The sequence below is a fragment of the Schistocerca nitens genome, chromosome 2, assembly GCF_023898315.1.
Source record: "Schistocerca nitens isolate TAMUIC-IGC-003100 chromosome 2, iqSchNite1.1, whole genome shotgun sequence".
Lineage (NCBI taxonomy): Eukaryota > Metazoa > Arthropoda > Insecta > Orthoptera > Acrididae > Schistocerca > Schistocerca nitens.
In genome coordinates this window covers 684,281,154-684,309,105 of record NC_064615.1, presented here as the reverse complement: position 1 = coordinate 684,309,105, position 27,952 = coordinate 684,281,154, and the positions used below count along the sequence as shown (strand labels likewise).

The 27,952-nt window shown below is 39.3% G+C and overlaps 1 protein-coding gene across 1 annotated transcript in view; it reads right to left on the bottom strand.

Moving 5' to 3' along the window:
- The window catches only part of LOC126236824 (glutamate receptor ionotropic, kainate 2-like), a 238,785-nt gene that overhangs the window by 38,956 nt on the left and 171,877 nt on the right, over positions 1-27,952 (bottom strand). Inside the window, exons 13-15 of the mRNA XM_049946424.1 lie at positions 26,870-27,007; positions 14,683-14,881; positions 11,722-11,953 (exon numbers count right to left, since the gene is read on the bottom strand). Coding sequence (XP_049802381.1) covers positions 11,722-11,953; positions 14,683-14,881; positions 26,870-27,007 — 569 coding nt within the window. The remainder of the gene's footprint in view (positions 1-11,721; positions 11,954-14,682; positions 14,882-26,869; positions 27,008-27,952) is intronic.

The window sequence follows — 27,952 nt, the reverse complement described above, 5'->3', positions numbered from 1 at the left end:
TAGTGGATACACATTCTGAAGTAATGTTAGCATCCACCTTTCCATTTAAAGTAAAAAGACATTTAAAGTGGCAATGTTTGTAAAGGCATGCAATTGACACCAGTACAAAAGAGTTGGGAGGAATCATGACATCATAAAGCAATAATGTAGGCCACATAAATCATATACTCAAGGAATACAATGGTGAGAATGTCAACGATAATCTAAATAAAAAACTGATATGCATTCATAAAGCCCAATAGATTCATGGAAAATAACATTTTGTACCCTCTGTCAGCGTGAGAGTATATATATCTGTTTGTTTATTTTATGAAAATTGTATACACTTGCATATTTTAAATCATAACCAACGTATTACTTCAGCCTTTACTTAGTTACAACACGTAATGTGTACATCGACATCTATATGATTACTCTGCAATTCATAATTAAGTGCATGACAGAGTGCTCATCGAACCACCTTCAAGCTGTTTCTCTACCATTCCACTCCTGAACAATGCAGCTGAAAAACTAACACTTAAATCTTTCTATGTGAGCTTTGATAGCTCTTATTTCTTTATTATAATCATTCCTTTACATGTAGGTGGATGCCAAAAAGTATTTTCACACTCTGAGGAGAAACTTGGTGATTGAAATTTCATGAGGCGATCCTCCTGCAGTGGGAAACGCCTATGTTTTAATGCCTGCCACCCCAATTGGCGTATCATATCCGTGGCACTCTATTTCGCGATCTCTCTCTCTCTCTCTCTCTCTCTCACACACACACACACACACACACACAGACACACACAGAGAGAGAGAGAGAGAGAGAGAGAGAGAGGACGTACAGAGGGACAGACAAGCACACACAAACTAATGTAACATAATAATAATAATAAGTAAAATATTATTTTTGTATAAATTTTGCTTCTTTTGGCAATATAATTACTACACATAATGTTTTCGACATGTGTAAAAAGTAATAGGTATGTGCACTTAATAGAAAATAGTTTATGTACCACCAGAGATATTTACACTAACATACCTCCTTATCTACACAATAATAGATCTCCACAATGCCTTAAGACTTGCTCTGAAATAGTGTTTTTCATGTATGTTCTTCGCTATGTGTTCTTTGCGCTGTGAGATAGTGTTTGTCTTACGTTCTTTGAATTTATATATTCATTTCTAGACACCATCTTTATTCTCCAAGTGTTTACAGAGCGTGATCGTTTATATGTGATGTATCACGATAGGAAAAGCAGCCTGTGGCCACTGGAGGTACTCTATTTTAATTATTTTACTTACATACTTACATTTACGTACAATATTTAGTGAAAAGCCTCCACAGGGTCATCTTCTGAAATAAGGTTTTATGGTTCTCTACCAGAAAGTGCCACTGGTTACCTCAAATTCGTAGCAAAACACAAGCATGCCATATTAAAAGACATAAATTCCCCTGATGATGGAGGTTTAAATGTTAGAAATGCGTTGTGAAAATAAATAAAAAGTGACTGGTAACAGAAAGCTTGTCGTTTCAATCAACAATAGTCACAGTAAAGCTGTGATATTCGCTATTTTTGACTTCATTAAAACAGCAAATACGAGTAGTTAATACTTTCAGCCGGAAGGCAAATACTTGTTTATAAATAATGATTAATGTATAATGAGGTGTCGCTTGGCGACGGTGGAATTTTCTAAATAATGTAATTCGTCGTCTTTGGGCGGCAATATAAACAGAAAAATACGGATAGATATGCGATCCTTCACTATTTTGTTCGCTGGAGAACAAATGAGGCCTTGAGCGCTAAAAAGACTTGTACTGTTTTTCTCAAGTAAAACGGACGCAGATTTGTGGCAGTCTGATCTAATTTTTACTAAATGTATAAAAACGTGTTATGTCTAAGTTTGAGTGAAATGTAAAGAACTGTTATAACATACCGTGACGACGCACGAGCGACTCAAAGAAGACAATGGCTATATAAAAGAGCGCTCAATGGACATGATACGGACATAAAAATCTACCGTCATTGTAGTACTAAGCTTAAGGTACGATATATGTTTTAGTTATAATAAATATTTGTTCTGGGAATACTGAATCATTTAGCAGTGCTCATTCCTATTATCTCCTCAGTATTATTTTCACTTTAATTATGCATTTTGCTAATATTACAGACACAAAGATCAGCAGTCCAATGTGCGTGTTACATTGATAAAAAGAAAACGGTTTTATCGTCTTCTTGCATCAGCTTTAATATTGAATTTCCCTTTTGTGTGATGTTACAGTTGTTTTTGCGCCCTTAACAACTTTCTGGTCCCTTAGGAAATTGTTTTGTCATAACAATAACTTCCCAACCGGGTATGATCGTATCTACGATCATGAAGTAATTAGAAAGACGATAATGCAATTTCTTAATCAATAGCACGCTAGTTGTGACTGCCTCAAGCCACGCGAAACTGCAAGTAAAAACTATTCACATCTCATAATGCAATATTTTATGACAATGGTCAATCCATGATTCTTACGCCAATTGTGATTGATAAAACAGTAAGCTAAATCTCAATTTCCAACTTTCCATTGAATAACATCACTTTTATTTTGTAACATCACACTTGGCGCCCGAACAGGGACTTGACCAAAAATTAGTTCAAATTCTTGGAAAATTTTCTATGTGCTTGTGTTAATAAATGTTCTGTCGTCTCATGTACACATCATCTCTGTGAGAATGACGGAAAATATGCTGGTCGATAACGCGGTTTAATTACAGAGTGGAAGGAAAAGAAAAGAGACGCGAATTTGCTGAGACAACATAGCGGTAACCAAGCCATCAAAAAGTAAGTCAGAATTTTGCATACGCAGTGTAGTGCTTCAGTAGCAACGTTGCTTTTCCAAGTCGATCCATATCCTTTCTATCTCCTTCCCGCTATAGAAAATCTGCTTTATTTTATCTTTCAAAGTAAAATTCTTCGTAGTCTGATAATAGAAATTATTTCTCCCCATTGTTAGTATAGCTGTATTACATTTTCAACATGGTGGATATTGTGTGCAATTTGCAGTGAAGAGCATCTTCATTCATTTGTCTGAAACGCTTAGGTTCCATCTTGTCTTCTCGCCAGATAGAATTTCATTTGTTGCTCACGCGAGAGTGGTGCTGTTAGCGAACTCACCACGTCACTGACAAACGACGAAAGCCTTGCGCAGCACGTGATTTACCGACGAAAATGGCAGATAGTAAACAGAGACAGGTGACAACAGGAGACGGGAGTGAAGACGTTAACAGTATTCCATACCCTTTACGATCGCGAACGGTAGGTTCCCGTGTGGAAACTGAACTAACCACGTCTGTAACAGGGGAAAGTGACCCTAAAGTCGAAACTCTTCCCGCTGCAGCTACAAATGACCTCGATGCGTTAATGGAAATGCTGAAACAACAGTTTGACGCAGTAAATGAGACTATAAAAACACAAAATGAGACTGTTAACGCCCGATTAGATGCTGTAAGCGAATCAGTAAAAACACAAAATGAGACTGTTAACGCCCGATTAGATGCTGTAAGCGAATCATTAAAAACACAGCTAGGCACAATCAAAACAGATCTGCATAAAGAAATTACGGCTGAATTAAATACCTATTTGGGTGAGGTGCAAACTAAGATCAGTGATCAAATTCAGAAAATGCAGAAACAGGTGAAAAGTGAAATAGCTGAAGTATCTGGAACATTAAACACAAAAATTCAGGCAGCTACCAAAGAAATAAACTCAGTTAGAAATGCAGTATCTGACACTGAAGGTGTAGTGGAGGATCTGTCGAGGCAGATAGACTCAATCAATATTGAAGAACAGGTTAAGAGCACCGTGAAAGCACACGCGGAGGCATTGTCGGAACACTACGGTGAATGGATAAAGGGTAAAGATATTTTTATCGAAAAGAAGGTCAGGGAGGAGCTTAGGGAGACTGTCAAGGATGTAACTTATGAAATCTTAGCTGCTCCTGGTAAGTCGGGAGACACAGTGGTTTCTGAATTGGGACAGATTCGGAGGACACTTACACGGGATCTTCCCGAGTGGAAGCAGCAAGTAGTGGACGAAGTCAGAATGCTGAGAAACTGGGTAGAAAATCCGCACACGCATACGAAAACTATAGGGAACAACTCTTTAGACGGTGACGAATGTCAGTCAACTCCTTATCATTCACCGCCTGATTACATGCAAAACAACAGTCCTGTTGAGTCCCGAGTAGGGAAAATAAATGATCCGCCCACAATTGTGAGTTTAATGCAAGAGGAAAGTGTGATTAAGCATCGCACTTTTCCTGTTTTTCATCCGCAGAAGCGAGAAATACACCCCATCGTGTTCCTAAATAATTTTTCCGGCATATTTCCCAGGAGCTGGACAGACAGACAGCGTATTCAGTTCGTCACTGGCTGTATTTCTGGTGATGCAGCATTATGGGGAACGGAAATGGTAGACACGTGTAGGAATTATGAAGAGTTTGAGAAAATGTTCTTGGCAAAATTTTGGAGTAATGGGGTACAGCAAAGTTTAAGGAAGGAGGTGTATGGTGCGGAAATTTTCAATGAGAAGCATGGAAGTCTCTGGCGATACTTAGAGAAGTATCTAGCAAAAATTAAATTCTGGGATTCTCCGATTTCTTCCAAGGACGTAATTATGATTGTCAAAAGCAAACTCCCTGTGTCTATTAGAGAGAAACTAGTAAATGTGTCCGAAGAAGACACGGATGTATTGCTTTCTGTGCTGGATTCCTTAGATTTAATTAGCGAGGATGTGCGCTCCAAGGTTGGCAGCGGCAAATTCTTCCCTGGCAGCCAGCAGAATGCATCGCACGCGGACAACAATGCGCCGAAGGAGAGAGTGCGCTACTGTGATCGCGGGTACCAACCTGCCAGCCGTTATGAAAACGCAAACGGCAATAACTTTAAACGGAAGCAGAAAACCAATTAAAATAATCAGCAGAGATACCACCCAATTTACAACCACCAGGTACAACATCAGTACGGAAACCCATCCTTTAATTCTGCGCCTGAGCAGTATGGAAATTCTCCACAAACGATTGGTAATTTATCAAATGGGCCAGTGTACAATCAAAGTTATAGGTCGAAAAATAGCAAGTGGCATGGGCAAGGCGGAGGCCACCCAGCACAACATCAGAACAACTTTTCACAGGATAGAGGACCGCGGAACAATTTTCAAACGGCACCAAATGCGAACTTTCCTTCACAAGGAAATGGTTTTGCCGGCAACCAAAAGATCGGGCGACAGCAGCCGTCTCAAGTATTCTATTCACAAGTGAATGCACCCAGTGGATTTTACCCCTTTACACCGGCATTTGTACCACATAACCAGCACCAATATGAAACGGAACAAACACTTAAGGCCATGAATGACAAACAGGTTAAACATCCTGCGGAAAATTAGAGGCAGCGCCTTTCAGCCTCCTAGAGGTCGCTGCCGGTTCCAGTGGGGGTACTAACGAATACTCTGATTCTGAGTATGTTAATGCGATACGGTACGACCATGAGACCGACTTACGAGATGACCTTGCACCTGACATAGAAGTTCAAGACATTAATGACATTTATGATGAACAGGTCCAGGCTTCGATTAAGATTTCTATTGCCAACATTCCTGTCACAACCATTGCTGATACAGGAGCAAACATCAATGTGATGTCATCATGTCTCTTCAGACAGGTGTCTTCTGTTTCAAAAGTTTTATCTTTGCCGATTCAGGGCTGCTCCATATCGGGAGCGATTGGTCCATTGAAACAGAGTTAGTTTACAGACACAGCCTCAACTGCAGATAGAATCTGTTTTGGTTTCTTGCCTCTTGCGTACTGGAAATTTCCTTGTGTGAACTGTTAATGATAAGTATTGTGTTGAACAGCGCACTGACTACATGGTAACGGCTACTACATGTAAACTTTAAGTATTAAATGCTATGTATGGAAAAATTGTTTATAGTGATGGACATGAACTGATATTTCTTCAACAAGCTGAAGCAGGAAATTAAGGTTGCAGAAAGAATTTCAATTTAGCTTTAAGTTAGTATAACAAAAATGTGCTTGCGAGGTGATTGCCAGGATCTATATAAATATGTAAAGGTGAGAAATGGAGGAGGATGCGTAAATAAGCACTTCTCTCAAGGTACAAGAAGATTTATAGATTTATTTTTAGTAATGTAAGTACTTGAAGTTCTGTTGTAAAAGCCCAAATTACCTGCTTAAAAAAAAGGTACATGTTCAAACAGTCCATACAGTGGACAGGAGTAGAAGAAATAGCTTAAAGTTCAGTTAAAGCGTGCTGTTAAATGGAAAAACAAGTGGTAACCCACATGTGTTCACGCAAGGAGACAATAAGCTGTAGTAAACTAAGTGAGGTGAAATACAGTACAAATAGAGGCAAACCATGAAGCATCAATAATGTAGCGTAAGTACTCCACGAGGCCATTAATTGCTATGAAAGTAAACTATTTCCCTGTGATCTGAGCCCAATGTAAAGAGTATATGAGAAATGTTAGCTGACGAATTGATTTCAGTAGAATCAAGGTACTAAATAACCACATAGCAAGCCCCCTGTATCATAAATAAGTCCAAGTAAAGATCTTCAGAAGATTTGTAGTGTAATCTAGCGACCATTCAATACCCTAATTGAAGGCTAATCTAAAGAACAAGCAATGCAGTGATATTTAAATTTAATACTGACTATAACCAGAGTAAGACGTAGAAGTTGCAAAGCATGCTGTAATGAAAGAGGTTGAAATTTATATATGTGCCTATGTTTATTATGATAATTTTATTTACATGCAGATTTTATTGCAAAAATGTCTCCTAAGACACTCCTCTTATGAAATCCATTTTCCTTGTGCCCGTTCCTTTTGATCCTGGTTCATTAACCCAGACCAAGGGTCGACTTGTAAAAGGCTCGTGTGCTTCGAGGCAAAGCAGTGCTTATGAGAAATGAGACACGTAGCGTGATGAACTTCGCTAGCTTTGGTAATGTTTGTTATAGACCGGTTGCGTAAACCCAGTGAACTGTCGGTAATTCCATTCATGCGAAAAATAGTAGACACGCGTTACCCTACTTTTTAACAGAGAACGATTGCTGAGAACATGAAGCGAAGAGGGAGACATATTGTTATACAGTCTGCCCTAAAAAAAAAAATAAAAAAAAAAATAAAAAAATTCAGCGTTAAATGCGTACTCGTTAAGTAGTAGATACGCTGCGTGGCAGTAGAAAATGATCTTGGGTGCACTAAAGAATAAATGCAACGAGTGTTGCGAAACCTGTAGTTTTCATAATGAGGAGATGAGCCCTTAAAAGAAAGTTTGAAAGAATATTTTTAGCTTCACTAGTGAAAGTAAACCTTGAGATATAAAGAGTCCATTCATAAAGCAGTTGTTCACTGGACTTAACAAAAGGAGTGACCATTAATTGTAAATATTAGCTCGTAAGTGATCTTTTGTAAATAGTAGAATATAAGTCTTTCTGTACCAATGGAGGAAACCTGCAAAATTGATTGTTTTGTAAATGAACTCTATCGGCGAAGGAACTAAGCACGAATGCTGTGTGAAGATGCACACTAAAGTGCGACGTGCATAATAAAAATAGCTGTTCACTGTATATTAGTGGTAGTGTTGTACTGCAAGTGTAAAAAGAAGTCAAGGCTACGACAACAGGTGCAACGCAAAGTTCAGTGTTGTCCTAAGTGCAGCGACAGCTAAAACATTCGTCGTCACTTACCTGTGAGCCTCATGGGAGGCAGTTGACAGAGAAGTATGGAGGCAGCTTCAGTGTCCGGCTCCTCGGATGGAAAACGCGCGCGAGGTGTTTGTATCGATGCACTCGTGTGATACGAAGTTAAAAAAAAAAAAAAGGAGCAATCGACGACCAGCAGCTCTGTTACAGCCTGAGCGCGAACGGATACTGAGTGTTGGAGCTCACGCAACACTGTGCAGCCGCTGTGAGTGGCTGACGTGTGGGTGACGAAACAATCCAAACTTCCATCGTACATACTGGAGGAAAGACATTTGTACACTTGTGTGACTACATTTTCATACGTAAATTAAGCAATTTTCTTGAAGTTAAGATGAGTGAGAAGTAGATTGTTAGATTACTCAGGCCTTAAAGTCATTAATACCGGCACTCCTGAACACTGCTAAAATGAATTATAATCCTGTCTCTTGATCGACAAAGAAAATGAATGTGCACTATAGGAAGACCCTAAACTCCAGACCAGTCCCGATCCTTAACAAATGTATCCAATAGGTTGTAAGTTATACTAATAATTTTCCACTTCTTCTGTTTCATATTGTAAATAAAAACCCGGGAAGCCACTTGAATTCCTGGCACCACAGTGGAAAGGACAGATGTACTGCATGATGAACGCCGGAGACAGCTAACACAGAAAGTGAGAGCATCACGAAGTGTAGTGCTACGTTATTAAACTGTAATTGAACCACAATGAGTCAACAGATGCTCGAACATTGTCCACCCTAGTTTAGTGAAAATAAGCACTCACTGTACTCATGTATTAGTTGTTAAGCTCAAGAGAATGTAATTTCTGAATTCTATCCCCTGAAGTGCGAAATGAACGTTCACTTATTGTTATAAGCAAATATGGACCAAACTTAAATATGCACATAAATGTTAATCTTGGTATTATGGAATGAAGTGACTGATGAACAAAGAATGAAAAACTTTATTTTGAAAAATGATAAATATCTGATATATGTTTATAAATGTAATTTCAATTTGTGTACATAGTACGCCAGTAACATTATGTAAATGTCACACCAAAAATCACGAATATCTCATGAGGACATGAGGATCGAGGTAATCCTTCGGCATTCCCTCTCTCCTCATGGGAGGCAATGTAATATTCGCTATTTTTGACTTCATTAAAACAGCAAATACGAGTAGTTAATACTTTCAGCCAGAAGGCAAATACTTGTTTATAAATAATGATTAATGTATAATGAGATGTCGCTTGGCGACGGTGGAATGTTCTAAATAATGTAATTCGTCGTCTTTGGGCGGAAATATAAACAGAAAAATACGGATAGATATGCGATCCTTCACTATTTTGTTCGCTGGAGAAGAAATGAAGCCTTGAGCGCTAAAAAGACTTGTACTGTTTTTCTCAAGTAAGACGGACGCAGATTTGTGGTAGTCTGATCTAATTTTTACTAAATGTATAAAAACGTGTTATGTCTAAGTTTGAGTGAAGTGTAAAGAACTGTTACAACATACCGTGACGACGCACGAGCGACTCAAAGAAGACAATGGCTATATAAAAGAGCGCTCAATGGACATGATACGGACATAAAAATCTACCGTCATTGTAGTACTAAGCTTAAGGTACGATATATGTTTTAGTTATAATAAATATTTGTTCTGGGAATACTGAATCATTTAGCAGTGCTCATTCCTATTATCTCCTCAGTATTATTTTCATTTTAATTGTGCATTTTGCTAATATTACAGACACCAAGATCAGCAGTCCAATGTGCGTGTTACATTGATAAAAAGAAAACTGTTTTATCGTCTTCTTGCATCAGCTTTAATATTGAATTTCCCTTTTGTGTGATGTTACAGTTGTTTTTGCGCCCTTAAGAACTTTCTGGTCCCTTAGGAAATTGTTTTGTCATAACAATAACTTCCCAACCGAGTATGATCGTATCTACGGTCATGAAGTAATCAGAAAGACGATAATGCAATTTCTTAATCAATAGCACGCTAGTTGTGACTGCCTCAAGCCACGCGAAACTGCAAGTAAAAACTATTCACATCTCATAATGCAATATTTTATGACAATGGTCAATCCATGATTCTTACGCCAATTGTGATTGATAAAACAGTAAGCTAAATCTCAATTTCCAACTTTCCATTGAATAACAACATCACTTTTATTTTGTAACATCACAAAGCCTAGCCTAAAAATGTTCGCATTCTTTAATGAGTTACCATTTCCAACTCTTTTGAGAAGGAAGTTAATAGTGTAATCAGTTGTTAGTTATTAATATCGGTCCTACTACCTTTCTTAAAGAGGGGGATCTGACAGTGGCGTACTTAAGCCTGTCTGAAAAAGTATCTTGTGAAACTGATGTATTAAATTTATGGAAAAGTACAAAAGCTATAACAGAAGACTATGATTTAATATTTTGCTTGAAATTTTGTCAGGATCATTTTTGATGTCAAGAGAATTACTCGTTTTCCTGCTTCCAGTGAAGAAATTGAACTAGTTTCGAGTCACTGCTTGTGGTGTTGTCGCATATACTAGATTTCTTCTTATGTTGAACTGACTGTACATTATACTTTTATGTAATTTGCTGTACCTGGTTTCTTTGATACCCAAGTGGCGCCGTATTTCGCAGTTGTCTTTAGTAAACACCTGTCAAAGTCAGAGATAAACTTATTTAGGAATGCATTAAAATTATCATTTACATCCACTGCCTCGTGTATGTAATTCCAACTCATGCTGTACCTGTTCCTTCTACAGGTTTCTATTGCGAGTTCTAATGGTTCTTCTGCTTGATATGTGATTTAGATTTGCCATACTATCTATTACAGTTGACCCACCAGGTCAGCCGAGAGTGCTAATGCGCTGCTTCCTGGACTCGGGGAGGCCCGGATTGAATCAGCCCACCTCAGTAACGAAGAGGGCCAGTGTGCCAGCAAGCCTGGATGTGATTTTTAGGCGGTTTTCCACATCCCACTAGGTGAATACCAGGCTGGTCCCCACTTCCCGTCTCAGTTACACGCCTCACAGACATTTAAAAAACGTTCACACTATTTCATGGTTTATACTAGATGCAGACAGCTGCGGTACACTCATATTGTCGCAGGAGGTGTGGGGTGGCGACAGGGAGGGCATCCAGCTACCCATTAAAATTAACCATGCCAAATCCGACCTTAACCGCGCCGACCCTGCGCAAAATGAGGGACAAAGGCACTAGCACAAGAAGTCTGATAACTCTTTTGATTATAACGTTGTTCATCATGTCCTCATTTACAAAAATGTTTTCTTCTGAGATGCTATTGTCCTGTACAATTCCAGTGAGAAAGTTTACAAGAAGTTTTGCTGTCAGTACTAAGTAAAAATTTTGTGTAATTGTTTTTCGTCAGACTCTCAAAAAATGATATTTAAACCATGAAAATTTATAATTTGCCTTGCTTAGCCAGGCAGGTGATATTAGAGTATCAAATATTTCTACGAATTTCTGAAAATTTCTCACAAGGATCTATAAAGTGTAATAATTACAATTGTGATGTTAGGCACTATGATTTCACATGCAAATACTTCCATTTATTGTTCTGAGCGAAAACTGTGTTGTGTCTATAGTTCTGAATTTGCAATTTTTTTCACACAGACGACAAGTCCTCTTTTCTCCGGTTTGCTCCTATAGTAAGAAGCTGATAATTTATAATTTTCAACATTTAATACCTCTATTCTTGTATATTATTGTGTTGAGATAGACGACAAGTACATCAGTTAAATTTCCGGTTCCTTGTTCTCTTAAGAAAGTGAGATTATTTATTTCTGAAGCTTCTAATAGCTTGGTGCATGCTTAGATGTGCTTCCCATTTTCTCTAATCCTGCAGTACCTGGAGGGAGTAATTTTTGATTATGCTTGTCTGTATAAAGAGGTTACCCTACAAAAGGAGCCCCTGTCACACACCAGTAATTACGGAAACATCGCGATGCCGCCTGTGCTGCACTCACCTAGCTGCAGTGCTATGCCGTAGCCTTTGGAGTCGAGTTGCCCGCCGACTTTTCGCAGGTCGCAGTTGAGCGCCGTCATGTACTCGATGCTGGTGGATTCCATGAAGAAGGCGTAGTTGCCCTTCTCCTTCTTGACGCGCTCCACGCCCTCTGCATTGCCGTCTGTAAAGACGTCGGGTCTCGCCTGCCTCATCACCGTGTACATCCGAGAGAACAGCGAATCATTCGAGTTCTGCGGACAGGAAACGTTCATGCGGTACTGAATATACATGGGGACTCGCAGCTAGAGCTTTACGAAATTTATAAGTTACCTTGTGCAAAGTAGCAGGCAAAAATTACAGGAAAAACTTTAAGTATTGGGGTTACTGACGACACTGATCGTTCGAAATCATATTCATATTTCTAACGTAGGGTATCCTAATAACCGAGGACGTATCTTTCGTGGATTTGGAAGAGTCTTTGGTTAAGCAGTGCACTGATATATGATGAAGAAAATGTGTTCTTATGAGACATGCGACTACATTTTTTAATGGGATGAGACTTTATTGACGGGCAGATTACAGCACATTGTGTGCTACACGCTGACTACATTTTTAACGAAACAGAATGGGAGTGAATCTTGTCATAAAAACATCTTGGAGGAACAGTACTTGGGGATATGAAGTGGGGTTATCATGAAAGCTCGGTCGTCGGTAGCACAAACGTATTGTTAAAGGTAGGAGAAAGAGTTGTTTGGAACACTTTTTAGACTTACATATCTAGCCCTGTAATGGAAGATTATTATATTTTCTTATTTTGTTTTGAAATGCTAGCACTCACTGTATCAGTACATCAGTCGTTTTCGGAAATTACAAAAATCACTTTGTAAAAGTAAGGTTCTTCCAAATGTGAAAAACTCTTACAAGGTACAACTTGACACGTAGCTAGGAATAAATATTCAATTTAAATTTAGAAGTGTGATGGTCGAAAAAATCTTGCACTACTGTGTTTAATAGTCTACGTGTTAAATAATACACACCAGTAATCAGTAAGTGAAGTCAAATTAAGTAGAAGTATTATCCAAAATGAGTTACAAGTTAAAAACGATTGAAGTAGAAGCTGTTGGCAACTAACACAATTTTCCATTTTTGAGAGAGGGAAAATTGTTAAGACATTAAAGAAACTCAGTTCATTTGAAAATATCATATGTTACTTAGTAAAGAGACCTTCTGTTCCATGATACAAGATGGTGCACGGCTGACAACGGTCCACATGCTATGTAACTAGTTTTAAAAATTTACAGGATTTTACTCATCATAAAAGTCTGCAACAGATGAATTAACAATATCCTTAAAATGGCTTTAATATATTGTACAACACTTAAATATGCAGAACTCTTGATATCTACAAACGCTGCTCAAAACACAGCCTCGTGGTCTCGAAACAACAAAAATAGTAAAAAATGCCGGAAAATGCTTATAATGGCCTCTAGTACGCGTTCGTTCACGTCATTCTAAAATCGATCATTAGACTGAAACACCGACCAGGAAGCTTCAGGTGTTCCTAGGTATGATACTCTTCTAGGTACAACACCCTCCCCTATTGCCAAAATTCAATTCGTGTACGAAACAGAGTGCTTATAAAACTTTTCTGCGTCATATGCTGGAATACTGCTCAGATATGTGTGGCCATGTTAGGTAAAGTAAGCGGAAACATCTGCCACAAACAGAAAAGATTGGTGAATTGTAACAATAATGCTAATAATATCTCAAACAAGGGACCCGTGAAGAAGCAGAACAGTTGTTTCGCAAAAAATTCTTCCTTCGAAAGGTCCAAAATCAGTTTTTCAGGATCCAGTTTTCTAGACCTCATATTATTTCTGTAGACTGTAAAGGCAGAATAGTGCTCGCACAGAAACATACACGTATAATCAGGTATTCGTTTCATGCTCCATCCTTGTAGAGGATAGGATAAAACCTCGTGCTTGACACAGTAAAATGTTCTCTCTTCCACGCACCTTATAACGATTTCCAAATTTTATATGCAGAAACTCTACCTGAAGTACTAAAGATTGCGCCTCTGTATAACTTCATCCGAACAGACAAAAAAGTTAACTGTAAATATTTTCACTTTCTGGCAAATAGCATCTGTTAAAAATGATTCGGATTCGGAAAACATTACGTATGTCGAATGCTGCTCGTACTCGTCAGGCACGAAATTCTCTAAGCTCTAGAGCAAGTGAAGTTATTGTTCGTAAAGCATTGGTCGTTCACTATCGGCTGTTTGCAGACGCGCAAAAATGTCTAAATTGCCACATAAAAGATCAATGATGTTGTTTAGTTCTCAGGTATTGTAAACTGCACGGCAGTTAGACTGAGCAACACTGTGATTTTTCGCTGCCTTTGTTTTTGAAGTCTGAAGATATTTTTATCGAAAACAATAAGCAAATAACTGTGATCATCTAAGAACCGTTTTCTCGTCGTAGTCTAGAGTATAAATGAAAAGCAACACCTGTAAACGTTGGGAAGACCCAAATCATTACCGACTTATCAGTTTGTGAACACTATCGTTTGGATCAGATCAGTAACCATGTGAATTACACGAAGTAAAAACTGTGATATCAAAGCAGAGAATATACGTCCAATGTCGGTCACAGACCGTGACTAATTACTACTCCTGAAGGATGCAGCCAATTGAGAGATCGCCACATTATTTTATCAGGCGCTCGTAGCTTTCTCTGTGTCAAAAACCGGCAAACCCTTTCAACTGCCTACTAGGCTCGTTTCTCTCTGCCTACTGACTGACTGACTAGTTCCATCGCAATGCAACGACGACCTCTGCTTTGACTTGTTGTCGGCATCATGTGGTCTCGTTGATGAATTGATAGCTTAGCAAGGTGGTTGCAGTTCAGTGATCACTCCGAGAGGTATTTAAGCATTTAATTCCTTGGGACGGGCCTCTCAAAAAGAAACATCTGCTCACTCTGAAGAAGGCCGCTGTGGAACCGCTTTCGTAAGTGCCGTATTTGATCTTGGTTTGCTTCGCCAGGTCTTCTACGCCATTGATGGGAGACTCCATTCTGCTGTTGGTGAGGAACGCCGCCAGATTGGCCGTGTAGGAGGCGATCATTATGAGCGTGAAGAACCACCACATGCCAGCTATCAGCCGCGTCGAGACGGCCCTGCAACAACACCAATCACACACTTCAAGCTCTGCTATCGACAAGACAATGGAGTGAAGGAAGTGAACGACTGCACTATAAGCGCTATGCGACTCCTCCCCTCCCCCCAGAAAAGCACAATACACACACACACACACTCAGAGAGAGAGAGAGAGAGAGAGAGAGAGAGAGAGAGAGACAGAGACAGAGAAGAGGAAGGAGAGATAGAGAGAAAGAGAGGGAAGGAGGTGACAGAGAGGGTGAAGGACAAAGGGAGAAAGGAAGGGAGAGAGAGATTGTAGCCAGGAAGGGAGGAGGCTCAAGAGAGATGGATAGAGAGAGACAGAGGAGCTGACTGGAAGCATAGTCAAGCTTAAGAAGACTTGAAATGATTTTTGGTGCTGGAATGTGAATTACATAATATAGTGCCGAAAATAAAGAAAATAATTATTTTTTGTAGTTGAAGAATGACAAGGGAAGTAATTGACGTTGCAATAAAATTTTCTCAAACGTCCAGCCGCTTCAAGTGGCTAAATATCCATAATCTTTTGAAGGAGCACACGTTGGCCATTATCAAGTGGTGACAGTTCTGTGTGTGTTTTCCTTTTATCTCACTTTTCATTCTTTAGGTACAGTGGGCTGTTCGAGTAAAGATCCAATGTATAGTTAGCGAGTTTTCAGTCATATACCAGGCGAGATGGTAGCGAGGCATAGGGAGTCACGATTGGGAATATTTGTGAGGGGAGGGGGGATTTCCAGTCTGAGCATTTGCCTTACAACCAAGGGAATGCTCCTGAAAACCTTGGTCAGAATCGGTGGGTGGCTACTATATTTATTTTTGTTCTTGTACCATTAGTCCCAGACGAAATGTATGAAAACCTGGTTTATGTGCACATTTACTGTTTATTCAATGTAAGGTCAATGACTTGTTTGAAGTATACACTTTACTTACGCTTCCGTGGACATTTACGTGTCATGTGATTTTTATGTATTATCTTTATACTTCCACCTCTAGGAGGGAAACGACGGGTTGCTTGAGAGCATTTTCTTGCTATAGTTAGCGAGAAGCTTTCAAAAACCTAGGTATTTTATTACACTTACAATTTACAATAAAACTTCATTCATTTTTAGTGAAATAAAAATTTAAATTTAACACTTCTGATTTGATAGTTAAATCACTTCTGTCTATTTGTTTACAGTGTCCATTGCTTTGTTCGGTAGCTGGTTGCTACATGTTGCTTGTGCTCACAATCTATGCTTGTAGCATGCACTAAGGCTCTGTGCAGTTAATGGCTATTAAAAAGTTTCTCATACTTATGGCCTAAAGTATTAGTGGCACTGTCTACTGCTCTGTGCAGTGGATGATTGCCACAATGTTTACTCTAGCTTATTTTATTTTATTTTATTGTCTTCCATCTAAATGTAGTGGGATCTCCGCGTTTTCGTTAAGAGGCAGTATTCTGAGTACTAGTTTTAGACTATTTCTCTTGTGTTTTGCACTGTTGTTCGATTAGGATGTATGTATTTTTGCTTATGTTTTTGTGGTTTGCTTGCCTGATTACCGATTTTGAAGCATGTGTTCACCATGTCTTGCCTGAAGAGTAACACTGTTCACAGTTCCCAAGAAATCTATCAAAATGTTCGACACTGCGGTACTCGAATTTTATTTCTTTCCTGCCATCTAGCTTTTCTAATCAAAGAGCTATAGGTATGATAGTACTGTGAAAAATGTTACGCCTTTTTTCACCCAATGAGAAAAATTTATCTATGGATTCGTTGCCAGGTTTGGAGATTGCTGTGAAAGCTTTCACCTCAAGGATATCACTATCATGTACACTAGATATGAAAGTAGTTTTATTTTACCGATTTTATTGTTTGACCGCTATACAATCTCATCTAAAATGTCTTGAGTAAAAGCTAGACCTCATACTTCCTCAAATATGGATTCTTACCAAAGGCATTAATTCTTAGTCGCAGACCAGGAATCTGTAACATAATGTTGTATCGTCTTGTTCTGCATTAGTTGCTGGTTGTGCTTTTCTCCATTTGAAACAGTTTCCATGGCTACAAAAGTAGGACTCATCGCAGTGTGGCTGTTTTCTACTTAAAACATCTGCAACTCTTCGTTTGTCCTAGGTTCCATCATCATCGTCATCAACATCATGGCCATGCACGTCCTGTTTTGAATTTGTATCGTCTTCACTTTCTGTTTCGTAATCTGGATCAATATCACTGTCGTCGAAAACTTCATTCGTCATTTCTTCCAAATGCATTGTAAACTTTGGTTCATTTCCTCTCAGGACTCACCGGGAGTAGCCAGCCCGTTCAGGCTGCTTTTGATTGTAAGCTGGGCCTGCTAGAGGCTCCGTATTACGCGGTTTAATTATGAGACAGTGTCAGTAATAGCGCTACTATAATACACCATAATTATCGCTATAAACTCGAAATGTTGATACACACGTCTGATAAAAATAATAACGCAACTGGTACCATACATCTGCCAGATATTGAGGCCACCGGCCACTGAAAGTCGAGTAGTGAAAACGGTACCACCCCCCCCCCCCCACCCCCTCCTTTCCCAATTCACAGCAAGGAGGACACGTGGGGAAATGATGAAAAACTTCAGAAGAGAAGGAATTGATCTGTGCATTCACAGAAATGTGGCGAAATAGTGTGATTACCCGTCTCAACAGTGTTTAGGTCATGTGAGAGTGCGAGGCAAAGGTTAAATTTTAATGCCAGAATACTTAGGATATCCAGAAAAACTACTAAAACAGAATGCCCACACTACGACTGTCAGTTGTCTTTCAGGGTATTTCTGCGTGGTATGGAATCGTTACTCGTTACCAGATGGACGTGATGACTTCTTGGAAAAGGATATGAGCTACTTACCTACCCAGCCTTATCTTATCCGCACTGGTGCGCCCTTTGCTGTTTATAATAGATAACGTTTTATGCTTTTTAACATTTTACCAGCCGATGCTACTCTCTATACGATGAGTGCACCGAAAAGCAGATGTGTAACACCCACATGCCACCTTACGACGTGTGATGGGGAGTACATGTGGCACCTCTGTCATTTAATACCCTCCTTACTCCATTCGTGAATGGCATATGGAAGGCATGATTATTTATAAACCTTTGTATTAGGTCTAATTTCTAAAATTTTCTCTTTTTTGTTCTGTTGGGAGACGTATGTGAAAGAAAGTAATATGTTGTTCAGCTCTTCCCTGAACATAATCTCTTGGATTTCCAACAGTACACCTCTCCGTAATGAATAGCCTCTTTCTTGTAGTGTCTACCACTGGAGTTTGCTTAGCATTTTCATAGTGATATCATGCTTGCTACATTTTGTGTTATGTGGTCATTTCCCCTTAGGTCTCTCCAGATGCTTACTTCCAGGTAATTTACGAATATTGTTTTATGTAGTCATTCCACTTTAGGTCGCTCTGGATGATTGATGCCAAGTATTTTACGATTGCTACTGTTTCTATTGATTTGACCTGATAGTGTAATCGTAGAGTACTGGTTTTCACGACCTATTTATGCACACTATGTTACATTTACTAACATTCAGTGGTAATTTTCAGTCCCTGTACCAGTCATCGATCCTCTGCTGGTCTCCATGCAGTTCCTTAGCATTTGGCCTTGGTGTCTTTTTATAGACAACCGCATCATCTACAACCTGCCTTATGGAGCTTCTGATGTTATCCAATCGTTCGTTTGTACTGATATGGCTGCTTTGTGGATATGCCACAACCAGTCAATCATATAATGTGATTTTATCAGTGGTATTAATGTGGGACCCATGTGTATTTCTGACTCCTATAGAAAAACTAACAATAGCAGCACCACATGTGTCTTGACTTGAAATAATATGTGCATTCATTAATAATAATACAGACCATTCTATTTTGACACAGTATCGATTTTTTGTTCATGGTCTGCAGTCCGCGTGTGTTTCTTACATATACGAGGGGCGTTTCAAAAGTCTTTGCAAAAATAAAAACTACTTACGTGTTTGGGGTAAACCTTTTTTATTTTTTGACATAGTATCCTTTTAGACTTATACAATTCGTCCAACGCTTTTCTAATTTGTTGATCCCTTTCAAATAATAGGAATTGTCCAAGTCTGCAAAATAGCTATTAGTTGCTGCAATCACCTCCTCGTTCGAATAAAATCTTAGGCCCGCCAACCATTTCTTCAAATTGGGGAACAAATAGTACTCCAAGGAGTCAATTCAGGAGAATGGGGGGGGGGGGGGGATGTGAAACGAGTTGGAATTATATTTCCATTAATTTTGCGACCACAACTGCTGAGGTGTGTGCCGGTGCATTGTCGTGATGGAAAAGGACTTTTTTGTGGCCCAATCGCTGGCGTTTTTCTTGCAGCTCGGTTTTCAAACGGTCCAATAACGATGAATAATATGCACGTGTAATAGTTATACTCTTTTCCAGATAGTCGATGAGCATTATCCTTTGCGAATTCCAAAAGACAGTCGCCATAACCTTCCCATCCGAAGGAATGGTCTTCGCCTTTTTTGGTGCAGGTTCTCCCTCGGTAACCCATTGTTTAGATTGTTGTTTGGTCTCAGGAGAATAGTAATGTATCCATGTTTCATCCACAGCGACGTAACGACGCTTAAAGTCCTGCGGATTCTTCCTGAACAGCTGCAGACCATCCTTGCAACACTTCACACGATTCCGTTTTTGCTCAAGCGTGAGCAATCGCGGAACACATCTTGCGGATAGCTTTCTCATGTCCAAATCTTCATGCAAAAAATTATGTACCCATTCATTCGAGGTGCCCACAGCACTAGCAATCCCACGCACCTTAACTCCTCTGTCATCCATCACCATATCATGAATTTTATCAATGATTTCTGGAGTCGTAACCTCCACAGGGCGTCCAGAACGTTCAGCATCACTTGTGCCCATACTGCCACTCAGAAAATTTTGAAACCACTTATAAACAGTTCGAATCGAAGGTGCAGAGTCACAGTAATGTTTATCAAGCTTCTCTTTAGTCTCCTGAGGCGTTTTGCCTTTCATAAAGTAATGTTTAATCACCACACGAAATTCTTTTTCGTCCATTTTTTAACAATCACCCGACTTCCTTGATTCACACGAATGCCAAACACAAAGAAATAGACCAATATGGCTGAAACTTGCTGTGCGTTCTTTCCAAAGATGCTGCTAACTAAACGTGACCTCGATACGCGCCGGTGGTGCCAGCTCTCGGACTTTGCACGGACTTGTCAAACGCCCGTTGTAGTCTTACTCTCAAAACAAAACACCTACTTAGGGATGAAATTTAGCAGTGTGTGTTTATTGTTTATTAAGCTGACGTCATCTCACTCCCCCCCCCCCTCAACTTACATTGTAGCTTGACAGCTACAGTGCATCCTTGCACTAAGTTGTATGGTTGTGCATGTTGTGGGTACCACCAGGATCCAGGATATTGGTTCAAATGGCTCTGAGCACTATGGGACTCAACTGCTGAGGTCATTAGTCCCCTAGAACTTAGAACTAGTTAAACCTAACTAACCTAAGGACATCACAAATATCCATGCCCGAGGCAGGATTCGAACCTGCGACCGTAGCGGTCTTGCGGTTCCAGACTGCAGCGCCTGTAACCGCACGGCCACTTCGGCCGGCGATCCAGGATATTGTTCGGAGGTGTATCCATCTCGTTAGGTCCAAAGAGAGGTTCAGACGGATATCTGAGACCGGCTATTAAGTGTGTCTGGACAAATAAGGAGCATATTTCTTTTACTCACAGCATAAAATGTATAATTATATAAATAATTGACGTAGGTGAAGCGTCTGCTGATGGTGAAAACTGCAAACATTCATCCAACTATTTTTTAAATGTTATTAAAATTGTATAATACACCATTACGTAACAATGTCAACAATATAGGTGAAGAACATTAACAAGACAAGAAGAAAAAAAGAACTATGAACAACCAATAGTCAGCAGCTACACATCCCAAAAAACGAAACCATTTACACAGTCAAGGATCTGTTATATCAAATGTGGTGGATGTGAAAGTCTTTACTGAGGTAAAGAGACACGGGTTTATCCACCAGATTAAGCGAGCACGCAAACTAAGCAAGAACTACAAATCTTCGTTTAGTGTACATCTACGAAACTACACTCATAATACCAGCAGCATCGAGGAATCTTTAAGGGTACTAGATAAGATAGAGAAAGGCAGATTAATGGACGCTCTAGAATCAATTGAAATTTATTGCGCCTTCAAAGAACATCCTCAACACATACTCACTTGAAAAGTAGACCTCAGAACTAAAAGTTTCCGCGATTTTCTTAGGTATTTACTCTAATGTATTGTAAGTGCACACTTTTAGCGTTAACCTGTTGTGATATATACAGTCCATTGCAGTATATGAAATGGAATATCGACTGATTAGTTCTTCTTTGATGTGCACATTATGTTGTTATCTCTGCCTAACGTAAATCCATATATCAAAATCTTGTAAGTATATTAACGTCAACAAACTACAAAATCGGTTACAGTACTATTAATCATATTTTACATTGTGATTCTTCAGTTTCTCCCGGCGTATTTCTTGCTCGAACAGTCCACGGGTGTACTGTCGGTCCACAGTGTCCAACGCGCACAATATTTCGGCGATCAGACATGTCGCCATCGTCAGGTGCGCTGACGAACTGAGCTCCTGAGCTTGTGCCCGTTGCACACTATGGACTGGCAGTACACTCGGGGACTGTTCGAGCATATTTTACATTGTTCTGATTAAGTTGTATTATGTTTTAAAGATGTTTGAAACGGCATAATCTCAGAACTGCAATTGTACAATCAACACTAGCAGATGAAATCAAGATGACATCATTAGAAATTTTTTGAAGTTGTGAACCAATTTACAAGAAATTAATAGACGCGCTACCCTGCCAGGTTAGAACATATCAACGTACTCAAGAAAAACTGATGCCGGCCGGAGTGGCCGTGCGGTTCTAAGCGTTACAGTCTGGAGCCGAGCGACCGCTACGGTCGCAGGTACGAATCCTGCCTCGGGCATGTATGTGTGTGATGTCCTTAGGTTAGTTAGGTTTCATCAGTTCTAAGTTCTAGGCGACTGATGACCTCAGAAATTACGTCGCATAGTGCTCAGAGCCATTTGAACCAAAAACTGATGAAACTCGTAGAAGGTGTTAGATTCAATAAACGATGTCTGAAGGGCAAATATGTTTATGTTAGGATAAATTCGAAATATAATGTTGAAAACCATGTTAAATCACGTAGTGCACGACTATGGATAAAATGTGATATACGTGTTTAGTTTGAACACAAACTGTTAGCAATCAGTGAGGACAGGATATACTATACATTGTAGGTAACGCAAATGTCGCTCTAGATATGGCCCAGTCACCAGTCCGTGAAAGAAACAGAATTACTAACAAAGCTGTTAAGGTTACTGCAGAACAAATAAAATGCCTGGAACAGAGGGGTGATACTCGTAATAAGACGCAAGACAATCTTGCTGTACATGCAGTTAACAGGAAGTTAACAATAAAGTGGCTATTATGCTGAAAGAAGATATGAGTGTTGCTGTTGTTCATGTAGTTGCTATAAATGAGAAAGATTGTATTAGTAAGATACAAGACTTCATTGCTGCTAATAATACGACGATGCTGAATAGAGGACCTAAATGGGTTCAAATGGCTCTGAACACTATGGAACTTAACTTCTAAGGTCATCAGTCCCCTAGAATTTAGAACTACTTAAACCTAACTAACCTAAGGACATCACACACATCCATGCCCGAGGCAGGATTCGAACCTGCGACCGTAGCGCTCGCGCGGTTCCAGAATGTAGCGCCTAGAACCGCTCTGTCACCCCGGCCGGCTGGAGAACCTACAAAAAGACTTAATGCTTTAGTCAGGAAGGCTTTAAAGAAGTGAAAATTCAGCCTGACAGAGATGTAAGTCAATGAATGTTTGATCATGAACATACGACCACCCACACTCCGCACTCATATGCTCCTAATAAAAAAAAATTACACTTTTGAAACAGATTATACAGTTCAAAATGTCATTGTTGTAGCTATCCAGATTAAAGATGTATCCATATCTATAGAAGGAAAATTCGTCTCATTTGATATAGTAAATCTGTTAACTAATGTGCTAATAATTAAAATAATTGATATCATAAAAATAACGTACTCAAACGTAAAAAATGAAAATGGGCGAAAATTTCGAGTTGCTACAGTTGATATTATCTTTCAGTTATTTTAAATTCCGAAATGAGATATACTGATAACCAGATGGTGTTGCAATGAAGTAGGTTGCTAGCACACTGGAGATGTTTCCATAAATCATAATGAGAACCAATTCTTAGAAAAATTTACTGATTACACCAGTAAGATTTTGTATTACAAGAGGTTACTAAACGACAATCTTGTTCTCTTCGCTGGCACAACTGCTGAAATCGAAAGTATGCTTTCACAACTCAGCAGTGTACGTTCAAAAATTATATTTATTGTGGAATTGGGAAAACAAAAAAAATGGCTCTGAGCACTATGCAACTTAACTTCTGAGGTCACCAGTCGCCTAGAACTTAGGTTAGCTCTGAGGGATGAAGTAGTGAAGGCAGCAAACGATCAAGTAGGTAAAAAGACGAGGGCTAATAGAAATCCTTGGGTAACAGAAGAAATATTGAATTTAATTGATGAAAGGAGAAAATATAAAAATGAAGTAAATAAAGCAGGCAAAAAGGAATACAAAAGTCTCAAAAATGAGATCGACAGGAAGTGTAAAATGGCTAAGCAGGGATGGCTAGAGGACAAATGTAAGGATGTAGAGGCTTATCTCACTAGGGGTAAGATAGATACTGCCTACAGGAAAATTAAAGAGACCTTTGGAGAAAAGAGAACCACCTGTATGAATATCAAGAGCTCAGATGGAAACCCAGTTCTAAGCAAAGAAGGGAAAGCAGAAAGGTGCAAGGAGTATGTAGAGGGTCTATACAAGGGCGATGTACTTGAGGACAATATTATGGAAATGGAAGAGGATGTAGATGAAGATGAAATGGGAGATACGATACTGCGTGAAGAGTTTGACAGAGCACTGAAAGACCTGAGTCGAAACAAGACCCCCGGAGTAGACAACATTCCATTGGAACTACTGTCGGCCTTGGGAGAGCCAGTCCTGACAAAACTCTACCATCTGGTGAGCAAGATGTAAGACACAGGCGAAATACCCTCAGACTTCAAGAAGAATATAATAATTCCAATCCCAAAGAAAGCAGGTGTTGACAGATGTGAGAATTACCGAACAATCAGTTTAATAAGCCACAGCTGCAAAATACTAACACGAATTCTTTACAGACGAATGGAAAAACTAGTAGAAGCCGACCTCGGGGAAGATCAGTTTGGATTCCGTAGAAATACTGGAACACGTGAGGCAATACTGACCTTACGACTTATCTTAGAAGCAAGATTAAGGAAAGGCAAACCTACGTTTCTAGCATTTGTAGACTAGAGAAAGCTTTTGACAATGTTGACTGGAATACTCATTTTCAAATTCTAAAGGTGGCAGGGGTAAAATACAGGGAGCGAAAGGCTATTTACAATTTGTACAGAAACCATATGGCAGTTATAAGAGTCGAGGGACATGAAAGGGAAGCAGTGGTTGGGAAGGGAGTAAGACAGGGTTGTAGCCTCTCCCCGATGTCATTCAATCTGTATATTGAGCAAGCTGTAAAGGAAACAAAAGAAAAATTCGGAGTAGGTATTAAAATCCATGGAGAACAAACAAAAACTTTGAGGTTCGCCGATGTCATTGTAATTCTGTCAGAGACAGCAAAGGACTTGGAAGAGCAGTAAAACGGAATGGATGGTGTCTTGAAGGGAGGATATAAGATGAACATCAACAAAAGCAAAACGAGGATAATGGAATGTAGTCGAATTAAGTCGGGTGATGCTGAGGGAATTAGATTAGGAAATGAGACACTTAAAGTAGTAAAGGAGTGTTGCTATTTGGCGAGCAAAATGTCTGATGATTGTCGAGGTAGAGAAGATATAAAATGTAGACTGGCAATGGCAAGGATAGCGTTTTTGAAAAAGAGAAATTTATTAACATCGAGTATAGATTTAAGTGTCAGGAAGTCGTTTCTGAAAGTATTTGTATGGAGTGTAGCCATGTATGGAAGTGAAACATGGACGATAAATAGTTCGGACAAGAAGAGAATAGAAGCTTTCGAAATGTGGTGCTACAGAAGAATGCTGAAGTTTAAATGGGTAGATCACATAACTAATGAGGAGGTATTGAATAGAATTGGGAAGAAGACGAGTTTCTGGCGTAACTTGACAAAAAGAAGGGACCGGTTAGTAGGACACGTTCTGAGGCATCAAGGGATGACAAATTTAGCAATGGAGGGCAGTGTGGAGGGTAAAAATTGTAGAGGAAGACCAAAAGATCAATACACTAAGCAGATTCAGAAGGATGTAGGTTGCAGTAAGTACTGGGAGATGAAGAAGCTTGCACAGGATAGGGTAGCATGGAGAGCTGCATCCAACCATTCTCAGGACTGAAGGCCACAACAACAACAACAAGAGAAGCAAAAGAAAAAACAAGAAATACACTGCCTTACCTTATTATAGTGCCAAATAATACAGAACAGCTGATAAATTTCGTGGAACCAATGTACGAATCGGATTCTGCATGAACAACAAACTAGGCACACTTACAGTCGGATACACCAGTCACAAAACAAAACCATTTACACCTTTTTAAAATCATTTGTGGTGAATATGAAAATTTTTCTGTGGAGCATGTAGGTAGATGTTTCTCCAGCACATTAGGAAAACAAACAATCTAAGTGAGAATTATAAATCTTCATTTAGTGAGCATCTGTGAAACTACAATCATAACACAAGCAGCGGCGAGGAATTCTCAGAGGTACTACATGGTGTAGAGAAAGGCAGATTAATGGACGCCCTAGAGGAAACTGAAATTTATAGCGCCTTCACGGAGGAACCACAATACATATTCAGTGAACAAGCATACCTCAGAAATAAAAAAAATTCTCGATTGTTTTGGATATTTGCACTTTCATTGTCAACCTTTTGTGGTGTACAGAATCCACTGCAGTACACAAAATGGATTGTTAGCTGATTTCGCTGATTATTTGTTCTATGATACGTATATGAAGTTGTTATCTCCGCCTTATGTAAACCTATATGTCAAAATCTTTTAAGTTTATAAATTTCAATAAACTACAAAATTGGGTATAAGCAGTGTTAATACAACTACACACAGTTCTCAGTACGCTGGATTGCGTTTTGAAAACGCCTGAAAATGGCATATTTCTAACAGTAACAGCTGGAGGGAATCTGACTTCATTTAAAATTTTTGTAGATGCTGTGGAACCATATCACAAGATATTAATTCTTCCAATAATTTGCTCACGTTAAAAAGAATCTAGTATGTTCGTCGAAATAGCATGAGACTTCTGCCAATAAATATATTTCTGTTATTCTTGGAAAATACAGTAATGTATTTCATTCGCGTAGCTGGGAAGAAAGGGAATCTTCTCATAGTTCACGCAATGACTGTAATACCTTTTTTTTATTTCGTTTGTTTTCGAGGTCTAGTAGTGAGCATAGTGATGAAAGTGAATACTAACATTTTTTTCTTTTTTTGTAGAGTTCTGTGTTTCAGCTTTGGGAGTATATTTATTAAAGATTAAAACTGCGGTTTTGCCGGAGCTGTGAGCTTATGCCAAAAATTATAATTTATTTTCTCACCATCACTAGCCATTTTCAAGTGATACCAACGAACAACAATTAATTTTCGCAGTGATGAGAGAGAGGACACAGTATAGTGCTGCCAAATATCTCAGGTGTCACACTAGTATGAGTGAAGGACATGCAATATGGAAACGACAGTACAACTTATTTGCGTTTTCTGTTACAATTTTTCCGCTTCAGTATGTATTGACATACAGAGTAAGCATGTCAACTTACTTGGGTAACAGGTCGCAGCCTTGTCCCATGAGGGAGCCCATGGAGAACCAGAAGATGTTGATCATGTTGAACGTGTTTTCCAGCTCCGTTGGTTCCGGGTCGCAGGGGTGGCCCTTGTCCCACTCGCCAGGGGCCATCCTGGAATATCACAGACCAGTATCGTATCATGTAGTGCAAAGAAGAAATGAAGACCTAAAGAACTCACAAAACACATTTTTTAATAACATCTACTTGATTTGCCTTGTAAAGAGGTGTGGAAAGGAGTCCAAATAGCAGAACTGTCACGTGGAATAATAATGAGCAGAGGAACTAGCGAGCAGGACCGCTCTACGAGATCTTTCCGGTCTCAGAGTTCCACGTTTGGCAAGCTGTTATGTAGGGGTATCAAGATAAAGTCCCAAAAATAGCCCTTCCCTTTTCAACAGACTGCCTGTAAGCACTACCGGTCCGTTTATCTGCTTTGCTCATTTTAATATTCTCAGCAGTGGCAGGGACAGTTTTGAAAGTATTCGCTTTCAACGGTATGTTTCGGAAGCACAAGAGGAAAAGGAGAGACTGTCTTTATCGCAGAACGAAAACTGCAATTATTAAGTAGCAATTCGCAATTCACAGCCACATGCCCCGCAATTAACTTCCTGTGTGCGTTTCTGTAGTATGTCAACCTATAAAGATGGAGGTAAGATATCATTAGACTTGCGATAGTGCTGTAATTCTAGACTTCGGAAAAAATGTACAAGAATTCGTAAAGTGTCGCAACTAGTACTAAATACTAGAGTACTCTTCCAGAGAAATTCACATCTGAAACGCAATTTTTAGGTGACCCAGACTGAAATTTCCATTAGGGTGTGAGATGGTGCAGGGGCAAAACAGTAAAATCACAGCCTGAACGACGGCGGTTGTAATCATAGTCAACACATTCCGATTAAGGATCTCCGGTGTACCTGTAAACCGGTTAACGAAAATGCTACAGTCGTTTCTTTATAAAGGACTCGACCTACTCTCTTCTCAATTCTTCTTCAGTTCGAGCAAGAATTCAGTCTCTAATGACGTCAATCTTGCCGATGGGACGCTAAGCAGAAATCT